The sequence below is a fragment of the Pan troglodytes genome, chromosome 8 (assembly GCF_028858775.2).
Source record: "Pan troglodytes isolate AG18354 chromosome 8, NHGRI_mPanTro3-v2.0_pri, whole genome shotgun sequence".
Taxonomy (NCBI): domain Eukaryota; kingdom Metazoa; phylum Chordata; class Mammalia; order Primates; family Hominidae; genus Pan; species Pan troglodytes.
Window position 1 is genome coordinate 122,952,947 of NC_072406.2, and position 18,256 is coordinate 122,971,202.

The 18,256-nt window shown below is 48.7% G+C and overlaps 2 protein-coding genes across 3 annotated transcripts in view; both read left to right on the plus strand.

Annotated features, from left to right (window-relative positions):
• RBM20 (RNA binding motif protein 20) overlaps nt 1-7,095 on the plus strand; it is a 192,846-nt gene extending 185,751 nt beyond the window's left edge. The window contains exon 14 of one of the 2 annotated variants that reach the window (XM_508032.8): nt 3,487-7,095. In XM_508032.8, coding sequence (XP_508032.5) covers nt 3,487-3,597 — 111 coding nt within the window. In that variant the 3' untranslated portion in view covers nt 3,598-7,095. Of the gene's footprint in view, nt 1-2,974; nt 3,204-3,486 lie in introns of those variants that run through there. The other variant, XM_054659887.2, reaches the window with a different exon arrangement.
• Nucleotides 7,096-10,947: 3,852 nt separating this feature from the next.
• The window catches only part of PDCD4 (programmed cell death 4), a 54,433-nt gene continuing 47,124 nt past the window's right edge, over nt 10,948-18,256 (plus strand). Inside the window, exon 1 of the mRNA XM_063782094.1 lies at nt 10,948-11,426. The gene's annotated coding sequence lies outside the window, so the exon portion shown is untranslated. The remainder of the gene's footprint in view (nt 11,427-18,256) is intronic.

Sequence of the window (18,256 nt, forward strand, 5' to 3'; positions counted from 1 at the left end):
AACCAGGGACATGAATCAGACTCATCTGGACAGTATTTCTAAAATTCAGGTACTAAGTTATATATTTAGTAGAATTTGGAGGTGGAAGGCAGATTGCAGGAATATGTAATTTGAGAAAGTTCTCCAAAAGATTCAAATGTGCACCCCTAGTTAAAAAAAAACAAACTCAGATATAGGCCAATTTTCTTGTTTAATAATTGAGAAAATTGAGACCCAGAGAAGCTATATAATTCATCCAAGTCCACACAGATAGTGAGTTATTGGGCCTAGAATCAAATCGCCTGATTCTGAATCACTTTCCTCTTTTTACTCTACTATACTTGTCTTGGAAACTGAGACCCATAATGTCATGGCCTGGGTCACCATGTGCAGAGAACTATCATAGGCTATGCCCAAACTCAAGTCATTTAAGCCTCTGATTTCCCTCCGGAGAGCAGCTTCTCTGTGACTGAGGCAGCCACAGCACCTGTGGCCCAGGGCTAGGCCTCTCCTCGGGCAAGGCAAGAAAGGCCTGACTTGGCCAGAGCAGGAGAGTCAGACTGGGTCCCACAAAGCCAGCTGAGGGAAGTCATCTAGCTTGAAGACATAATCATCCCTTTTCCCAAAAAGATGAAACCTACAGAATGGTAAGGATGGAAGGGGTCTTGGAAATCATCTGGTCCTGGTTTTCCCAAACCTTCTTCTTTGTACCAGCTGGCATCTTTTTGAAATGCAGCTTCCTGGGCCCGGCACAGTGGCTCACGCCTGTAATCCCAGCACTCTGGGAGACTGAGGCAGGTGGATCACGAGGTCAGGAATTCGAGACCAGCCTGACCAACAGTGTGAAACCCCGTCTCTACTAAAAATACAAAAACTAGCCAGGCGTGGTGGCGCGCACCTATAATCCAAGCTACTCAGGAGGCTGAGGTAGGAGAATCACTTGAACCTGGGAGGTGGAGCTTGCAGTGAGCTGAGATCACATCATTGCTCTCCAGCCTGGGTGACAGAGCGAAACTCTGTCTCAGAAAAAAAAAAAAAAAAAAGAAATGCAGCTTCCTGGATCTCACCCTACTCTTGTTTTCTCATTTTCTGTAGGGCTGGGCCTGAGAGTCTGTATTGTAAACCATCCTTATATCAGGCTCTGATAGTCGATGTGAGAACCTTTTCTCTCATCCAGCATTTGCAGTAGTATTGTGCAGCCCTTCAGGGGGCCACATAGTTCAAGGTCACCTCGGAAGTTAGGAAGAGTTCAGACTCGCCAGGGCCTCTAATTCTAATTCATGTATGTTTCCCAGGGCAGTGGACTGCACTGTGTTCTGAGCCTCTGGGCCACGCCCCCAGGCAGACTCCCCTCCCCGCAGCAGGCCAGAGCCATTCTTGTAGTTCTCAAGTGCATTGGGGTAGACATTGGTTAAGCCCCTCGTGCCAGCCAGCTGCAGTGTAGCTTTACCTGGTGCACCTGCTGGGGAGCTGGGAGTTTCCACCACAGGCTTCCCAGATAGGATTTCTGTCAGCGGCTTTGACAGAATGCCTCTGTCCACACAGCCTCCCCCACCCCAAGCAGCAGGTAATGGCTGACACTTAAATCAGGCAACTTTTAAACTTAACACCACTGAGAGGCCTTGAGTTGGGGACCAGAGGTTGCTCCTAAAGGCAGGGAGCAGGTTGAAGGAGCCTCCGTTCTCTCTGAGCAGCCTGTGCTGTGCCCCACGGCTGGTCATGGCTCTGCAAGAACCCACCCAGAGTGATTCAGAACAACAGGTGGAGTCAGCACTCGATAGGAAAACTAGATACCTGCTTGGCTCCAGGCCCTGGAGCGGAATGTGTCCACGTACTGGGCGCTCATTCGCTTGCCTTCCTCAGCACACGGTTTACCCTCCCTGAGCCAAGGCAGAGGAGAACCCAGGCCCTCCATCAGCAGCTTCGCCTGCTGCCATCCACCGTTTGCTCTTCTCCTAGTCAGGCTGCACCCATTTCTGGAAGCCAACTGCAGTCTCTTCTATGGAGACAGCAGGCAGACCTGGTCATCTCACACACACCCTCTCATCTGACCCACACACCATCCCAGAAGGGAGGGTGAGGACAACAGTGTTCCTCCCATTTAACAGATTAGGCCTCTGAGGCTGGGAGAAGAGGAGTGGCTTTCTCCAACTCATATGGCTGGTGCTGCTAATAAGAAAAGCCAACATTACTGAGTGTTTATTCTGTGTCAAACGCTGTACTGAATGCTTTTTGTTGCCTCTCTTCGACTTCACAGCAACCTTATGTTGTTGTTACTGTTATTCCCCTCCCTTCACAGATGTCAGAGATATTTGATAACTTGCCTGCTGAGGGATAGGATTGAACCCAGGTCATATGACTTCAAAGTGCACACACTTAACCACCGTACTGGTCTGCACCCTTCTGTCTCCTAATCCAGTGCTCTTTGCCTTTTCCTTGCTGCCCTGTCAGAGAACCCCAGCTGGGGCCTCAAACCTGTCCCAGTCTGCCTCACTGTGTTGACTCCAGATAGCCCAAGAGCAGCCCAACCTGCCTCATGGTGTTGGGCCGAGGCCAGTCATAGCAGTGAATGTTCTGGGGTCATGCAGAGGCAGCCCTCAACGATAGAACAGACAGGCCCATTTTTAAATCCATCAAAAGACCTCCAAGGCTCCCCACCCACTAGCCTGCCCTGACAGGAAACAGGTTGTTAAGTGTCTCAAATGTCAGGCCGTGGTGCTGTTTTGCACAATTGCCATAGGCCAGCGCTCATTTACCCTGCCTTCCAGCTTCCCTCCCTCTGCCTTTTAAGCATAGATATGTTGCCTAGAGCTTGGGCTGTTTCTGGAAAACAGAGTTGTTTTGGGAGTTAAATGAGCTTATTTAAGTCAAGCAGTTAGAACAGCACTTGACACTAGATAAGGGCTTTGGAAGTGTTTGCTATTATAGCTGTACTTTCTACTCTTTCTTTTCTTTTCTTTTCTTTTTTTCTTTTTCTTTCTTTTTTTTTTTTTAGATGGAGTTTCACTCTTGTTGCCCAGGCTGGATTGCAACGGTGCGATCTCGGTTCACAGCAACCTCCGCCTCCCGGGTTCAAGTGATTCTCCTGCCTCAGCCTCCCGAGTAGCTGGGATTACAGGCATGTGCCACCACACCCAGCTAATTTTTTGTATTTTAATTAGAGACGGGGCTTCTCCATGTTGGTCAGGCTGGTCTCAACTCCCGACCTCAGGTGATCCACCCACCTCGGCCTCCCAGATGCTGGGATTACAGGTGTGAGACACCACGCTCGGCCTGTACTTTCTACATTTTCTACAGGAGACATGTATTACCTGCAAGCTAACATAATGAGGTACTTAGCATAAGTTCTGTAGCCCCAGTGGGGATCTCTGAACCAGGAAAAGGGTAACCCCCACAGCTGGGCACAGATGCCAGGAGAGGGATGATTGAGGCATGTCCGCTCCTCTCCTCTCCATCTAGGTCCCTACTAACATGCCCCTTCCTCCACTTCCCCTCTTCTTTCCACAGAAATATTTGTCCCAGCTGGCCGAGGAGGGCCTCAAGGAGACCGAGGGGGCAGATAGCCCGAGGCCAGAGGACAGCGGAATCGTGCCACGCTTCGAAAGGAAAAAGCTCTGATGCTTCTTCTTCTGCTGCTACTGCTGCTGCTGCAAGGTTGGAAAGGAGAGCTTGCCGAAGTGGGGCCTTCCTGATTCTGGGGACAGGACTAAAGCCTGAGAGGAAGGAAAACCAAGCAGGGCACATTGCTTGGGCTTGTTCCCAGAGACTCAGTGAAATGCCCCTGATATGTCTCCAGGAGCAAGTCACCCAGGTGTGTCCAGCCCACTGAGGGTCACCAACTCTGTCCCTGCTGACTCTTGTTTCTCTCAATCTTTCAATTCGTTTTTCTCTCTTTTCCTCTTGTTCTTACTCTCCCTCCCTCCTTATGTGCCAAGGATCGTTTCCTTTTCACAAAACCCAACTTCTCAGGGATTTTCACAGTGTTTAAATTCTTGGTAGGATATAACAGGTCAGGCCTGGCTGAGTCAGGCAAGGAAAAGGTTTAATGGAAACTCCTGGGTCAGGCGAACCCCTGCAGTGAGTCTATAGCAGTATCTCTGCCTGGTGTCCCATGTATCCCCTGCATGAGGAGCTGAGTCAGGTCTGCAGTCCTGGTGAGGGGACATCACGGACAATCTGTTGGCAGAGCTGGGAGGGTCTTCATTAACCTCTTCCTCCAACTGGGCCACCCTTTTGAAAAGCCCCTGTTTTTAATAACTCTTTCATCCTCTCAGTTATTCTAGAAATCTGCCAGACTTATGCCTTAAAGTAAAATTAAATGAATTTTAGAGAAGATGAAAAGAGCCCTTCATTTTGGAAGCTCTGATAAGTTTCCTCCAAACTTATTCCCCTCCTCTTGATTTCAGGAGATGTCAGGGTTTGTTCTATTCTGGACAATGAATTTGGTACAGATTCACTGTAATTAAATATAAAAACAGAAGCATCTTCCTCCAGCTAAAGCAGCAGTTGGCGTGGGCTTAGGTTGAATGCTGGCCTCTCTGCAAAGCACAGCTTTGGCTCGAGAGGCACAGCTCCAGGCTGTGGAAAACAGAGTTGTCTTGGGGGTTAAATGAACTTATTTAAGTCAAGGAAACATCATCTGTCCTTGATTCAGCCTTGGTACCTGCACTCTGGGGTACAACCACCTCACAGTAGGATGGTTTTTAAATGGCCCCCCAGTTGGGGGAGAAGCTAAAGAAAGAGAAGGCTGCAGATCCAAAGAGTGGCATTGCAGTTTCCTGGGTGTCTGTAGGTGGACCCTTTCCAGCTGGGCAGATAGTTGAGGGCTCCCTGGGTTTGACTGTATGTGCAGACTTTGATACCAAAATGTTATGAAAAGTCGTAGTTCCCACTGCTCTTTCTGGTACTGGAGGGTGGGTACCTTCAGGCTGTGGGGTCTGTAGCCTGATATTCCATTGAAAGGGTGTGGGATAAAGGTGCTGGGGGAAATGAGGCTCTGCCACAGCCATAGAGAGGCCCTCGGGCAGTTAAGAAGGGAGCCTGGAGCTGTTTTCATGAGCAGAGATACTCTCCTGAAAGCACCCTTCATAGCTTAGCCCAGGAAAAATAAAACAAGGAAGACAGGTCACTCTCCCCTAGGCAGTTCCTGTTGTTTCTGTTCCTGACCTTGGGAAGGCAGACTGAGAAGGGACTGTGTAGGGTTTTGTTTTGTTTTTTTTTCATTTTCCTTTTTATGGCATGTGAGAGCATACTGTACATTCTGTCCTCTGTACTAATAATGGAGGAAGGGCAGAGAGATTAGTTCAAGGCTAACATTTTATATCAGGTAACTGAGGCACACAAAGGGAACAAATGAAGAACATAAAATGATCAGTGTAAACCTGAAAGCACGCAGTCATCGGCAAGGGACAGACTCATGGGAGCCGGTGACAGAGAACAGTTAAGGCAAGCACCAGGGGAAAGCTGACCAACTTGAACAGATGTGATGCGGAGAGGTTGGAAGAAGCAAGAAACCTGAACTCATCATCAGGCTATTAAATAAAATTTATAGGAGGCTGTTGGTTTGGACTGAGCTCCTGCAATAGGCCCAACAGGCCAAAACAAAAGGGAGTCACTCATGTTGAAGTTCTGTCTTCCAGGAAATCAGGAGAGAGAGAGAGAAAGAATAGCCAAATCCCCAAAGAGGCCAGTTTTAACCAGCATGATGAAGTGTCCTTGGTTTTAACCTTTATAAGGAAAGCAGCTTTGAGATGACCAGTCTGGTTTTTGTTCTTTGTGTCTGCTTTCCTCAGCCCTTTTCTGTCTATAAAGCCAACCTCCTCCGCTCAGCTCATGGGAACACTCATTCTATTTTATAGAATGACATGTTGCCCAATTCTAGAATCAAAAATAAAGGCCAACTAAGATCTTCAAAGTAAATTTGTTGTAATTTTATCTTTTGAGAAGACCATATGGGGGCTGCTGAAAAGTTGGTATCTCAAATAAAGTCTGAAGATCACGGCTCAGCCCAGATTGTTCCCCGGGCCAACTCCACAGGTTTGAACCTGGCATTCTGGACACCAGCTATGCCTCCTCCATTTCTCAGAAAACCTTTGATCTTGTGTGTCTTTCTTCCTACTGAAGGGAATTGTGGGGGCAGTTCTTTGGCCTTCTTGCTGAACTTTGCTGGAAATAGCCCACAATTTTTATCAGAGGTTAGAACTGTACATTATCAGAGAGACTGGACACTTTATCCCCTAGCAAAGTGGGAGAAGATTTTACCAGCTCATTCCACTCCACCCCGGCCTTCCCCCACCCCCCATCCCCAGCAGCATTTCCATGCAAATCCAGATGGTCGTGTAGTGTTATGGCTCTCTTGTGATAGACTGGCCTTCATATTGGAAAGCTAGGGAGAGCCCCTGGGAGGGAGAGAGATAAGGCGCTATCTGCCTTCAATCAGAACCTTTGGTTTAAAATCATCTAAGAGTCTATACTTGTGTGTACATACGTATTTATTTGTATTTATTTTTATACAATTCCATTGGCATGGTCCTTCACCGACCCTATGATTTGCACTTTTTATTCCTATGTGTGCCACACACAATGCAGTATTAATGGCAACCAGGTAAATATTGATTTATTTTTTAAAGCTTTTCTTCAGTGTTTTGTCAACCATTTCAAAGTGTCTCTCAAAAAAGGATGCTGAAGAGCAATTGCTCCCTTAAGCAACAGATTCATATTTACCCCGGGTTAATACAACAAAAGGCCTGTATAATTTTCTTTTCATTGTTAACACCCAAAATAGCATCTATCTAGACAGTATCCCCAAAGAATTTGGAAAATCTGATGGTGTGAGCAGCAGCCGTTAGTATCAGGGTTTCCCATTCTTGGACAGTCTGAGGCTGTGACCTGTTAGATAATTAGATTATACTTGAACTGGACCAGAGTTTGTTTTTTGAATTTGTGAGAAAAACCAAAACACTAAGTTAATTTAAGTTTGAACTTGTAAAGTATTGAAATTTGTTGAGTGTCCTATAAATTGTCACTACTTTTCCTGATCTGTATAACTGACTGCAAAGTGTTTGTTTTTACAAAAGAGAAAAGAAAAGATTTTTAATAAAGAGAATTTGAAAGCTGTGAGTGAGTGACTCTGTGTCATGCAGGGGTCCCTGACATTTGGCTGGGGAAGGCTCATCAAGCAGAAAGGTTGAGATTTGGTCCCTTTGAATTGCGAATTATTTTCAAGGGTTGAACAGAGAGGACAAAACAGGTTTTCTTAGGGCTCCAGTTAGGCTACCAGAGAGAATCAGAGATTCTCAGGGGTGATCCTCGGGGGATGAGTCTGACTAAGTGGGGGCTGCTGTCCTTTTGGAGGCTCAGATACGAACATTTCTTGGCCTCTTATAAACTCCTAGCTTTGCCACCCAGCGTCCTGCACCAGGGTTAGGCCATTTCTTTAAGTTCCATTCCCTGTGAAGATGAATATCTGGTGGTCAATGCTGTAGTGGAAATAGCAGGCACAGGCAGAGGCCTGGCCCTGCCCCTGTTAGCCCATGACTTCCTAAGGCCCGCTTCCTTGGGTGTAAAAGAAGATAAGAATATTACTTGCTCTGGGTGTGGTGGCTCATGCCTGTAATCCCAGCACTTTGGGAGGCCAAGGTGGGTGGATCACAAGGTCAGGAGATCGAGACCATCCTGGCCAACACGGTGAAACCCTGTCTCTATTAAAAATACAAAAATTAGCTGGGCGTGGTGGTGTGCACCTGTAGTCCCAGCTACTCAGGAGGCTGAGGCAGGAGAATCGCTTGAACCCAGGAGGCAGAGGTTGCAGTGAGCCGAGATTGCACCACCGCACTCCAGTCTGGGTGACAGAGCAAGACTCAGTCTCAAAAAAAAAAAAAAAAAAAAAAAAAAAGGTGAATCGCTTCCCAGGGTTGCTTCAGGGTTAAGATAATTGCTGGTGGAAGCACTTGGTGTGCTGCAAGTCACCGAATCTTGTTTGTTTTTGCAATCTGGACAGCAGCCCTCCAAATTTTAGGGGTTCTTAAGTTGTTTCTCAACCATTTCTTCTAGCAAAACAATGCCAGTCTTCTGGGCCCAGTTGGCCAGTCCTTTGAATGGCCCGGAACCTTCTCTGGGCCCTTCCCTTTTGTTGGCAGTGCTCCTGAGTCAACAGGGAGGGGCTGGGCAGCCTGGACCCAGAGGGCAAAGTGAGGGGGCCGCCTGCAATTCCTAGGAACAGATTGCAGGTCTGAGGAAAGTTCCTGCTGAGCCTGTTGCTGTCTGCGCCCCACCCCCACCTCCTGTGGCCATGGTGGACCAAGCTCAGGCCTCCAGTTTCCAACCAGGAGGAGTAGGGAAACCTCCTTTTCTGCAACTGCTATCTATGCCCTAGATGGCCAAAGCAGTGAATGGGCCTAGACTGGTTCTGCTGCCCTAAGTACAGGATCCAGGATGCTTGGGGGTGCCCCTGGTGCCTAGTCCTAGCATGTTGTTCTATGTGGCACAACTCTAGAGAGGGCATCCACATTGTATCCTATAGGATGGCACCCCCTGGAGTTGTGCAATGCAGACACCCAGCCAGAGACACCCCCTTCCCTCGAGTTGCAGTTGTTCCCCCAAGCCTGGGTGTTCCCATTTGCTCTCTGATATCTCTGTGGGCCCTAGAGCCTGGTTCTGAGCCAGTCCACCAGGCTGGACCTCTGACACTCAGACCTACTCCCTGTACCACACCTATCCCCAGGGATCAACTCCAGACTGCCCCTGCCTGACTCTGCCACAGCCTAGACACTGGGTTTCCTCCTCATAATGCCCTACTAGGTCAGGGCACTTGGATACTAACCTTGCTTTCTTTTCTTTGTTTGTTTGTTTGAGACAGGCTCTCACTCTGTCACCCAGGCTGGAGGGCAGTGGCACGCGATCTCAGCTTGCTATAGCCTCTATTTCCTGGATCCAAGCCATCCTCCTGCTTCAGCCTCCCAAATAGCTGGGACTACAGGCATGTGCCACCACCTCTGGCTAACTTTTTTTTGTAGAGATAGGGTTTCACTATGTTGCCCAGGCTAGTTTCAAACTCCTGGGCTCAAGCAATCCACCCACCTCAGCCTCCCAAAATGTTGGGATTACAGGCATGAACCATCAAACCTGGCAACAGCAACTGTTAACTGCCCTCTTAGGCAGTGGTTGGACATCTGGGCTCAACCCTGTCAACTCCCCATTCTCTTTTCCCACAATGACAGTCATATAAATGTGCCTATCCTGAGTGAAATTCCAAGCATGTTGGAGCAGGATGGCCCCAGAGACCCCCAAGCCTCTGCTCTTCCTTTTACAAGCCAGAAAACAGGCCCAGAGAAGAGAGGTGACTTGTTTGAGGCAACACAGCTTATTGGTATAGGGCCAAGACTAGAATCCAGATCCCTTGAGTCTTGCTGGGGCTACTTGGAGAGTTTATGATATTTCGATTACATTATCGTGTGAATTTTCCAGGTCTGGTCCTAGCTGGACTTTGGCACTCAGCAAGGGACTTGAGAGAAATCATGGATTCTCATGCTTTGGGTGCATCAGCCGCACCTGGTGAGCTTGCTAAAAATGCATATTCCTGGCGCCCCCATGGAGATTCTGACTCATTAGGTCACGGGGAGGACCCAGGCATTTGCATCTTAGCAAGCCTGGGGGGTAATTCAATGCAGGTGCAGTCCACTGATGACACTTAGAGAAACACTGCCCTAGATGTCAACCAGGGACTTCCCCAGTAGCTCCTGGAATAGAAGCAGCATTTATTTTACTGGGTGGTAGGGCCATTCAAGGTAGGGGCACTTTAGTGTGAAAAAGGCTTGACAGTAGGAGGCAGAGAAAAGGAGACCAGCATGGCCATGGCAGAAGGGGCTGGTGGCAGCTGGTGGGTGGGGGAGGCGGCGAAGGATGGGGGTGGGAGCGTGTCACAGTCATCGAACTGGATTTGGGAGCATGTGTTATGATTTTTAGTTGGGTTCGGACTTACTGTGCTCAGGCAAAAGTCAATTTTCCAATGCTGTCTTTATCTTTGTTAATGGCTGGAAGTGTTGTGGTTATTAAACAGCTCCTCGAGATCTGATGGAAGCCCTGCTGCTGAAGACAGAGAGCTGTGTGGAGTCAGCAATCCTTACTCAGAGGAGAAACAAGGAACAGGGCCACTGCCCAGGGCCACGTCGCTGTCAGCGAGGAACTCTGGGGTCACACACACTTTCTCTCCCTCTTCCACGAGACACTACTGCTGTCAGCTCAGCCCTGCTGATTCCTGAGTCCCCCTGCATGGCACACTCAGTGTACTCCATAGGGGCACTGTCTCTTGGCCTCTTCACAGCTGGAGAAGCAGGTACTGTTATTCTCCCCATTTCATAGATGGAAAATGAGGCTCCGAGAGACAAAGTGGTTTGTCAAGGGTCAGACGACCAGTAAGTGGCAGAGTTGGGATTCAAACCCAGGTCCACATGACTGTCAAACCACACTCTTAGCCACTATTCTCCACTGCCTACCTCCTGTTCCTGCATCTCCCTAAAGCCTCTAGACTCTGGGTCTGCCCAGAGCTGCTTGGATAAATTAGAAAGTCTAATTTAGCAATACTGCAGTTACCTATGACTGAATTCCTGTTTGTTAAATTCCAGAAACTGATTTCTCCAGTACCTCTCCTCCTGGAAAGTAAAGAAAGGCCTCCACCCACAGCACTATACCCAAAGAAATACTGTTTCTTCCTTCTTCTCACTTGGGAGAATTTTCCAGGGGAGCTGAGTCTGAGGGCAAGAGAGGAAGGAGGGCCCCGGGGGCTGCTCAAGTTCCTCCTGTTTCAGGGAGGAGAAGAAAGAGAAGCAGCTTGCTTTCTGCTCTCAGGGGACTTGGGGACAAAGGGGAGTGATCAAAAGGGGATTTCCCACAGCCCCAAAATGCTAGCCGGATTGCACTTGTGACCTCTCCTTCCTGAGTGAAACTAGATTGTTGACTTGCCTGCCACCTGTTTCCAACATGGAGTAGAGACGTTGCACATACATGATGCCAGGTGTCCAGATTAAGGCAACAAAAAAATTATAAACAAGGATTGAAGAAAGTTGGAGGCAGCAAATATATGGTCTGTAAGGGCTCACACAGCAAGAGATGTGACTAGAAGCCTCCTGGGAGCCAAGGCAGAAAGAAAAAAAAAAACATGCTGTGTCCTTAGGCTGGAGAGAGCATTCCAGGTTATCTGGGGAGATTGTTCTACTTGACTCTATATTCTGGAATAATTCTCCTGAGGGACAGTACAGAGGAACTGAGAGGTGTTGGAAAAATCCTTAGGGAGCTCACAGCCCAACATTGGAGAAGAGCATAGTGGGAGCCCCTCCGGAGGGGACACTGGGATGGCTTCTGGTCTGTGTGAAGTGGTTCCTGATGTCGGGGCAACACCTCCCAGGGTCCGAAGGCCTGATCCTTGCTCACACCTGCCCAGCTACCTGAGAGTAAGTATGCTGGCTGGAGTTCATGAATTTTTGTTTGGGTTTATTTTCAAGCTCTGTTTTTCAAATTTCTCTGTTAAGTAGCGGAACTTCCAGGAACCAGTGTTCACAGGCCAAGGAGGAGGTCACCATCATCTCTACTACCTGAGTGCCCTGCCACACCCACCTGACAACAGAGAGCTCTAGGGTGGGGCCCCTGCTCTTTGGATTGTTGGGGAAACTAAACCTCTCCAGCATTTATTCTTTGGGGTTACCCCAAATGGATGACCACAGCCAGGAGGGAACAAAGCCTGACTGGGAAGTGCTGATTCCTTCTGGCAGTTTGGGAACTGCCCCTCAAACCTGTCTGATAAGGAGCGGCCTAGGGAGGAGGGGTGCAAAAGGCGTGCCCCGTTTGCCCGTGAGATCTCTCACCATCACTGTATGCAAGCCTAGGAAGAACAGAGCTTTCTGGCTCAGGGACAGATCTCCATGCTGGGAATCAGGACCTTGAGTTCCTGGGTCAAATCCACAATGAACTCATTCTGAGATGCAGGCAAATGTTTACCTTCTGTTGCTTCGGTTTTCCCATCTGTGCATTTGATGTGTGCCAGAGGTTTTTGGGAAGAAAATAAGAGTGGAGACTTGCTGTCAATCACAAGGTGGGGGGTGGTCACTTCTCTACCTGAATCTCCCACATGGGCCTGTGGGGAGCTATGTTCCTTATTACCATCCTCCTGCCCCCAGCAGGGGAGTCTACCCATGAGGCAGGCTTGCTTGGGGTCGGCCAGCCTGGTCTCTGTGGTTTTTGTCTCCTGTGCTCCTCATATGGCTTAGCTTGGCCCTCCACCGACCCTACTTAATCTTGCCTCCTCTCCACCCACCTTCTCACCCCTACAGCCTCCATTTGTGGTTCAGCCATGCTCAGTGCCTCGGGGGTTCCCAAATAGGCCCCTTCCAGCTCCTTGATTTTGTAAATGGTTTTCCCACTGCCAGGAATACCTTTTGGCCCTTTCTGTCTATCTGGAAACTATGACTTTTTTTTTAACATTCTACTTAGATGTTGTCTTCTTTACGAAGCCTTCCTTGACTTCTCTGACCTCCCTACAGGTATTGCTGGTCCCCCACTGTGTCTCAGAACACTTTGTACCCGTAGCCCAGGCACACACACAAAGGCCCCTCTTTTTTTTTTTTTTTTTTTTTTTTTTCTTTTTTTTCTGAGGCGGAGTCTCACTCTGTCGCCCAGGCTGGAGTGCAGTGGTGCCATCTTGGCTCACTGCAAGCTCGCCTCCCGGGTTCACACCATTCTCCTGCCTCAGCCTCCCGAGTAGCTGGGACCACAGGTGCCCGCCACCATGCCTGGCTAATTTTTTGTATTTTTAGTAGAGACGGGGTTTCACCATTTTAGCCAGGATGGTCTCGATCTCCTGATCTCGTGATCTGCCCGCCTTGGCCTCCCAAGAGGCCCCTCTTTTATAGCCCTTATCATGTTGCCTTGTTATCTGTTTATAGATTTGCCTCTGCAGTAGTCATTGAGTCTCCAAGGTCAAGAAGTGTATCCTGCTTCCCCTATGCACACTGGTATCCCCACCACAGAGCAGATACCAGTGAATGTTACTTGAAGGACTAAGTTATCCGTTGCTCACCTCTGGGACTTGCTGGAGCAACAGAGACCTGAGTCCTAAGTCTCTGCCCAGTCACACACTGCCCAGGTACCAACCCATGGTACCTCTGCCCAAGTACCATGAGGACTGGCACAGCTGGCTGGCTCTAGGAGCAGGGTGGGTCCTTGAAGCAGTGCCAGGGAGCACCCTACCCACCCACCACCTTCCCTCCCCCTACCCATCCTTCCCTTCCCTGGTCCCCCTACCCCAGGGCTGGCAGTTGGCTCTGACAGTGGATAACACAGCCCTGCTTATACTGCCCAAAGCTTGGCCTTTTAACAGCTGGCTTCTTCTATAGCCACAGAGCCAGGGCTCCTGTGTAGGCTGCATCTCTGTGTCCCCAGGGGCATCTCCTCCCCAAACCTGTCTGTCCTCTGCACCTCCACCTAGCCAGGCCCACCCAGTTCTCTAGGACCTTCCCAGGCAGAGCTGAGAACAAAGCAGGGTTTATGACAGTTCTGTCAACACTGGGTATATGGCCTTGGTTCACCCTGCACTTTGCAAACCACGCCTGCCTGCCTGCCTGCCTGATGCCCACACCTATTCAATGCCTCCAAAGACCCAAGGGCTGCAGGGAGGCTCCTGGCACCTTCCTCTCTTCATGTCTAAAAAGCATTGGGAGACTTGGGTCACTGAGTGGGAATTTCACAGCCCTGGAAGAGAGAGGCCTTGGTCTAGATTGATTAGGCCAGCCAGATGATTAATAATGAAACTTGACCTGTTCCCAGACACACACATACCCTGCAGCCAGGAATTACCAGAGAGTAGGGGCTGAGAAGGAGGCTTTGAAGCTTGGCATGGGACCAGCTCTGAAAGCCCCCAGGGAACTAGGCCTCTTAGTCTCAGGGGTTCCTGCCCACCTATCCCAGGTCTACAAATCCACCTCCTAATAAAACCTTACTGACTTTTTCCACAGGCTCTGAGCTCAGAGCAGGCCTTTGGCAATTCCTAGGGTGCAGGCAGCCTTGGCAGCTCTGCTCTGGGGTGGGATTTGCAAAGCAGTTTGGACTTCAGCTGCACCTGTGTTGACACACGATTTCCTCCTGAGCTCCTCCTGAGCACAGCCTCTCCCCTTATTTATACTCCCACTGCTGAGCACCCAGCAAAGGGCATGGCACACTCAGCATACCCAGGACTGGCTTCTTGCATGATCCTGTCACAGCAACAGCTCAGAGAGGTGGGAACTGGCCAGTCTGGGTGCAGCCCACCCACATCAGCAGGAGCCTCCTGAGCTCTCCCAGGGGTCTTCCCCAACCACGAGAACACTGAGACTGCACAGCTGGCTGCTGGACACTATAGGGGCCGAGGACCCAAACACTAGGGTGCAGCTGGGTGGCCAAAGTGGGGCTCCCTTCCTCCCTCTCTCTGTAGACTCATCCTCCCAGCTTTTCCCTTGTTTTTCCTAAGGTCCTGGGGAAGCATGATCTTCTCCCCGTAGGCTGCCTTCCTGCTGCCCCTTCCTCCTTCCAGCTCCACATTTCCCCAGTTATGAGGCTTCTTCATCTGGGGGAGGCCACTCTTCAGCATGTTGTCCAGCCTTTTGTGGCTAGTTTTTACTTCAGGTGTGGGGATAGGAGTGTGACTTCAGCCCCTCTGATGCCTTGGTCTGGAGCCAGCTAGGCTAATGCAACCCTTCTGCTTTGGGATGAGGCAAATCCCCCAAGCTCTCTGCAGCCCAGATTTCCCACCTGAGACAGCCCAGCAAGCCCAGGAAAGCCATATGAACCCTATGCTGCCCATCCTGCTTCTTCCACTGAATTGCAGGGTGACTTGATTGGGTGACTTCCTTTTCCCCCACCTCCCCTCCTGACCCCCAGGCCTTTTCCTCTCTGGAAATGAGACCATCATCCTGGCCCAGCCTCCTTCCCTCCTGGTGTGACGTAGCAGAGAAAGACATCAACCTATTATTTAAACACGTGTGTGCAAATGCACGTGTCTGTCCACATGTGCATGTGTGCAAGTGTGTATGCGTGCATATGAAGCTCCCTGAGAGCTGTCACGTTTGGCAGTTTCAAATCTGAGCCTTGCCGGAATGCCCCATCATAGGTAACACTCCCATCCATCCTGGCCCTGGGCTGCAGCCGCTCTATCTGCCTGTTTCTCTTGGCTCCTGGTTCAACAAGTATTCCTGTGGGACTATGCAAAGCCTCTATCTCTTTCCTCATCCTTGCTAAAGAAAATTTTAACTGCCAAGCATTTACTCCTCTCTCTTTTTCTTATTAAGTAAAGCAGCTCAATCAGCAGGGTTGGGGAAGAGCCAGAGGAGCGGGGCTGGGGAGAGGCCCACCAAGGATGGTTGAGATGGACTTCCAGAGAGAAGAGGAAAAAGCGGGGGAGGAAGAAAGAGAACACCCTCTCACACTCTTTCTGGGGAAGCAGTCAGGGATGTTTTGAGGTGTTTTGGTGGAGAGTAGAGAGAGAATGTGAGGCTTCTGGGTTAAATCTCCAAAAAAAGGAGAGATTTAACGACATGTTGCTATGTATTACATATCTGATCTCACTTTATATTCTTTCAAAGATCCAAATAATATTTTTCATCTAAGATGGCATCAATTGTAACTCTCTCATCTTTATTTTTTGTACAATTAAGAAAGAAAACAACACAGTCAATTAAACTCTAACACACATTTGTTAAATACATCCTAGTTTCAGGAATGTTAAAATGTAAAAAAAATTGTGTGTATTAAAATATTTGGATAAAGTTCTTTTAGATTCTTTAACACACAACAACATGCTGGGACTGGACTGCATGGGGCTCTTAAATTTCTTCTGCTGACAGTGGTGCATCTGGGTCAGGTCCTCTCCTCCTCACCCTGTTTTCACCCTGTAGCCCTCATAGCACCTACTGCATGTGCCTGCACATAAGACAAACTCATTTAAGCAGTTAAAGGTTGAGCAATCACGTATTCTCAAGGGGCTGTAGTCAAGTCCTCTCCTAGTCTTCATAGATTTTTTTTTTCATTTTAATGACAATCTGAAAGATGGGTAGAAAAATAGGTACATGCAGCCAGGCACAGTGGCTCACAACTGTAATCCCATTCCTTTGGGAGGCCGAGGCAGGCAGATAACTTGAGGTCAGGAGTTTGAGACCAGCCTGGCCAACATGGTGAGACCCCATCTCTACTAAAATACAAAACTTAGCTGGTCATGGCGATGTGCGCCTGTAAACCCAGCTACCTGGGAGGCTGAGGCAGGAGAACCACTTGAACCCAGGAGGCAGAGGTTGCATTGAGCTGAGACTGCACCACTGCACTCCAGCCTGGGCAAGACAGCGAGGCTCCATCTCAAAAAAAGAAAAAAGAAAAATAGGCATATGCACAGAACCACATCCACACATTCCCCCATACCCATACCATAGTCTGGACATCTGGATGGTCAAATGACTTGACCCCTCCACCCCCCACACCCACCCATGTATGTTTAGGTTTACGATAGCGTTGGTGCCCATAGTGTATTGATTGCTCTGATTATCCCAGGCTCTTGAGGAGAGTATTGATGGAGACTTAGTACACAAAGAACATATTTGTGCATGCAGAAGGCAGTGTGGTTTGCAGTAGTTTAAGAAAAAAATGTCTTTAGAGACTGGGGACAGATCAGATTGCCTGAAGGGAAGGAGGTTTTATGGCAGAGCCCTTAAAGACTTCCATCATCTGAGGGATATGCAAAGAGTCTGAGAAGCAGCGGCCAGAGAATTAGGAGGAAATCTGGGAAAAGTATGGCATCGAGGACATCTGAGAATGAGAATATTTCAGGAGCGAAGAGTTTTGTTTACTAGAGTTGAATGCTCCTGATTGGTTGTATTAGTTCAGTGTATCAGTAATTCTGAGAGTAAGTAAGTAGATTCAGAGTGTTAAATGGCAAAAGTGAAAAAGCTCAGACAGGTCAAATCACATTTGAGTCAGTGCCATTTTTAAACTGCAATGGCTGGTGTGACATAATGAATTTCCATTGACTTATGAATGGTCTAGAGAATCATTCTCTATCCCCAGCTTCTAATATCTGAATCCCTTTTGCCTTGCTCTATCAGCCATTCCTGAAGACCCACTGGATTCCAATTCCTGAATCAAGTCTGGCTAAGATAGGGAACATATAAGCAGTCATACCCCAACATTGTTGATGGGAGCCACAGAGAGAAGCACCTGCCCTTGCAAACACACATAGTACCCACCACTGCAGACACACACACAACCTGACCAAACCTGGGTCTGGTTGCCTCATCCTGCCTGCTGGGCTAAGCCAGACTGGCTGCAGGACATGGTGCCCTCAGGGGCAGGGCTCCTGCCTAAGAATCTTTTCATCACCTTTAATCCATTCTCCTGCCTGGTGCTGGCCTCAGGTTCTCCCAGGAATAGGCCCAGCCACTAGCCTAGGCACTAACTTCTTTTACCCTATTGAACTGATGTTTTACATAAGTTATTTTTGCCTGTGCAATATCCCTTCCCTCTTGTTCCTGCAAGAAAACCACTGCTCATTGCGGGAACCCATTCCCTGTGATTTGCATGGGCCCATCTGTCCTGTCCTTGCCAGAGAGGTGTTCACATGATCCAAGCCTGATTAATCAGAGAACCTCATCCTCCTCATCACAGCAATTGATTCAGGATGAGGAATATAATCCAAATGGGCCAATCAAAATCTTCCCTGTGATTTTGTCAGTACCATCAAAAAGACACACTCTAATTCTGAGGTTGCTAGCTGTAAGTCAATGGTTCTCGAAGTGTGGTCTGCAGATCCCTGCATGAAGTCAAAACTATTTTTATAACCACATTGAGATTTTATTTGCCTTTCTCACTGTGTTGACATTCACACTGATGGGGCAAAAACAATGGTGGGTAAAACCACTAGCACCTTTGCTGTTCTGTGGGAAAAAGCGAGAGGCTAGGAGCTGAGCGGTAGTCAAATGAACGCTGTGCTGCCCATGCTCTGCCCTGTAGTTAAAGAGATCATGTCCACTGTCATACAGCTCCAGGGCACCATGTAATATGGTAGTCTATGAGAGTGGTCCCATCAGAGTTGTTCAGTGCACAACCTACATGGGTGTGCCCAGTGGTCCTGAGAGCTGTGCTCTCCAAACTATGTTCCATGTGACTCTGGTGCCACAAAATGCAACTCACAAAAGAATGCCACAGTTAAATAAGCTTGGGAAGGCTGCATTCTATATACTTCTCTCTTGAGACTCTCAATGGAAAGCCA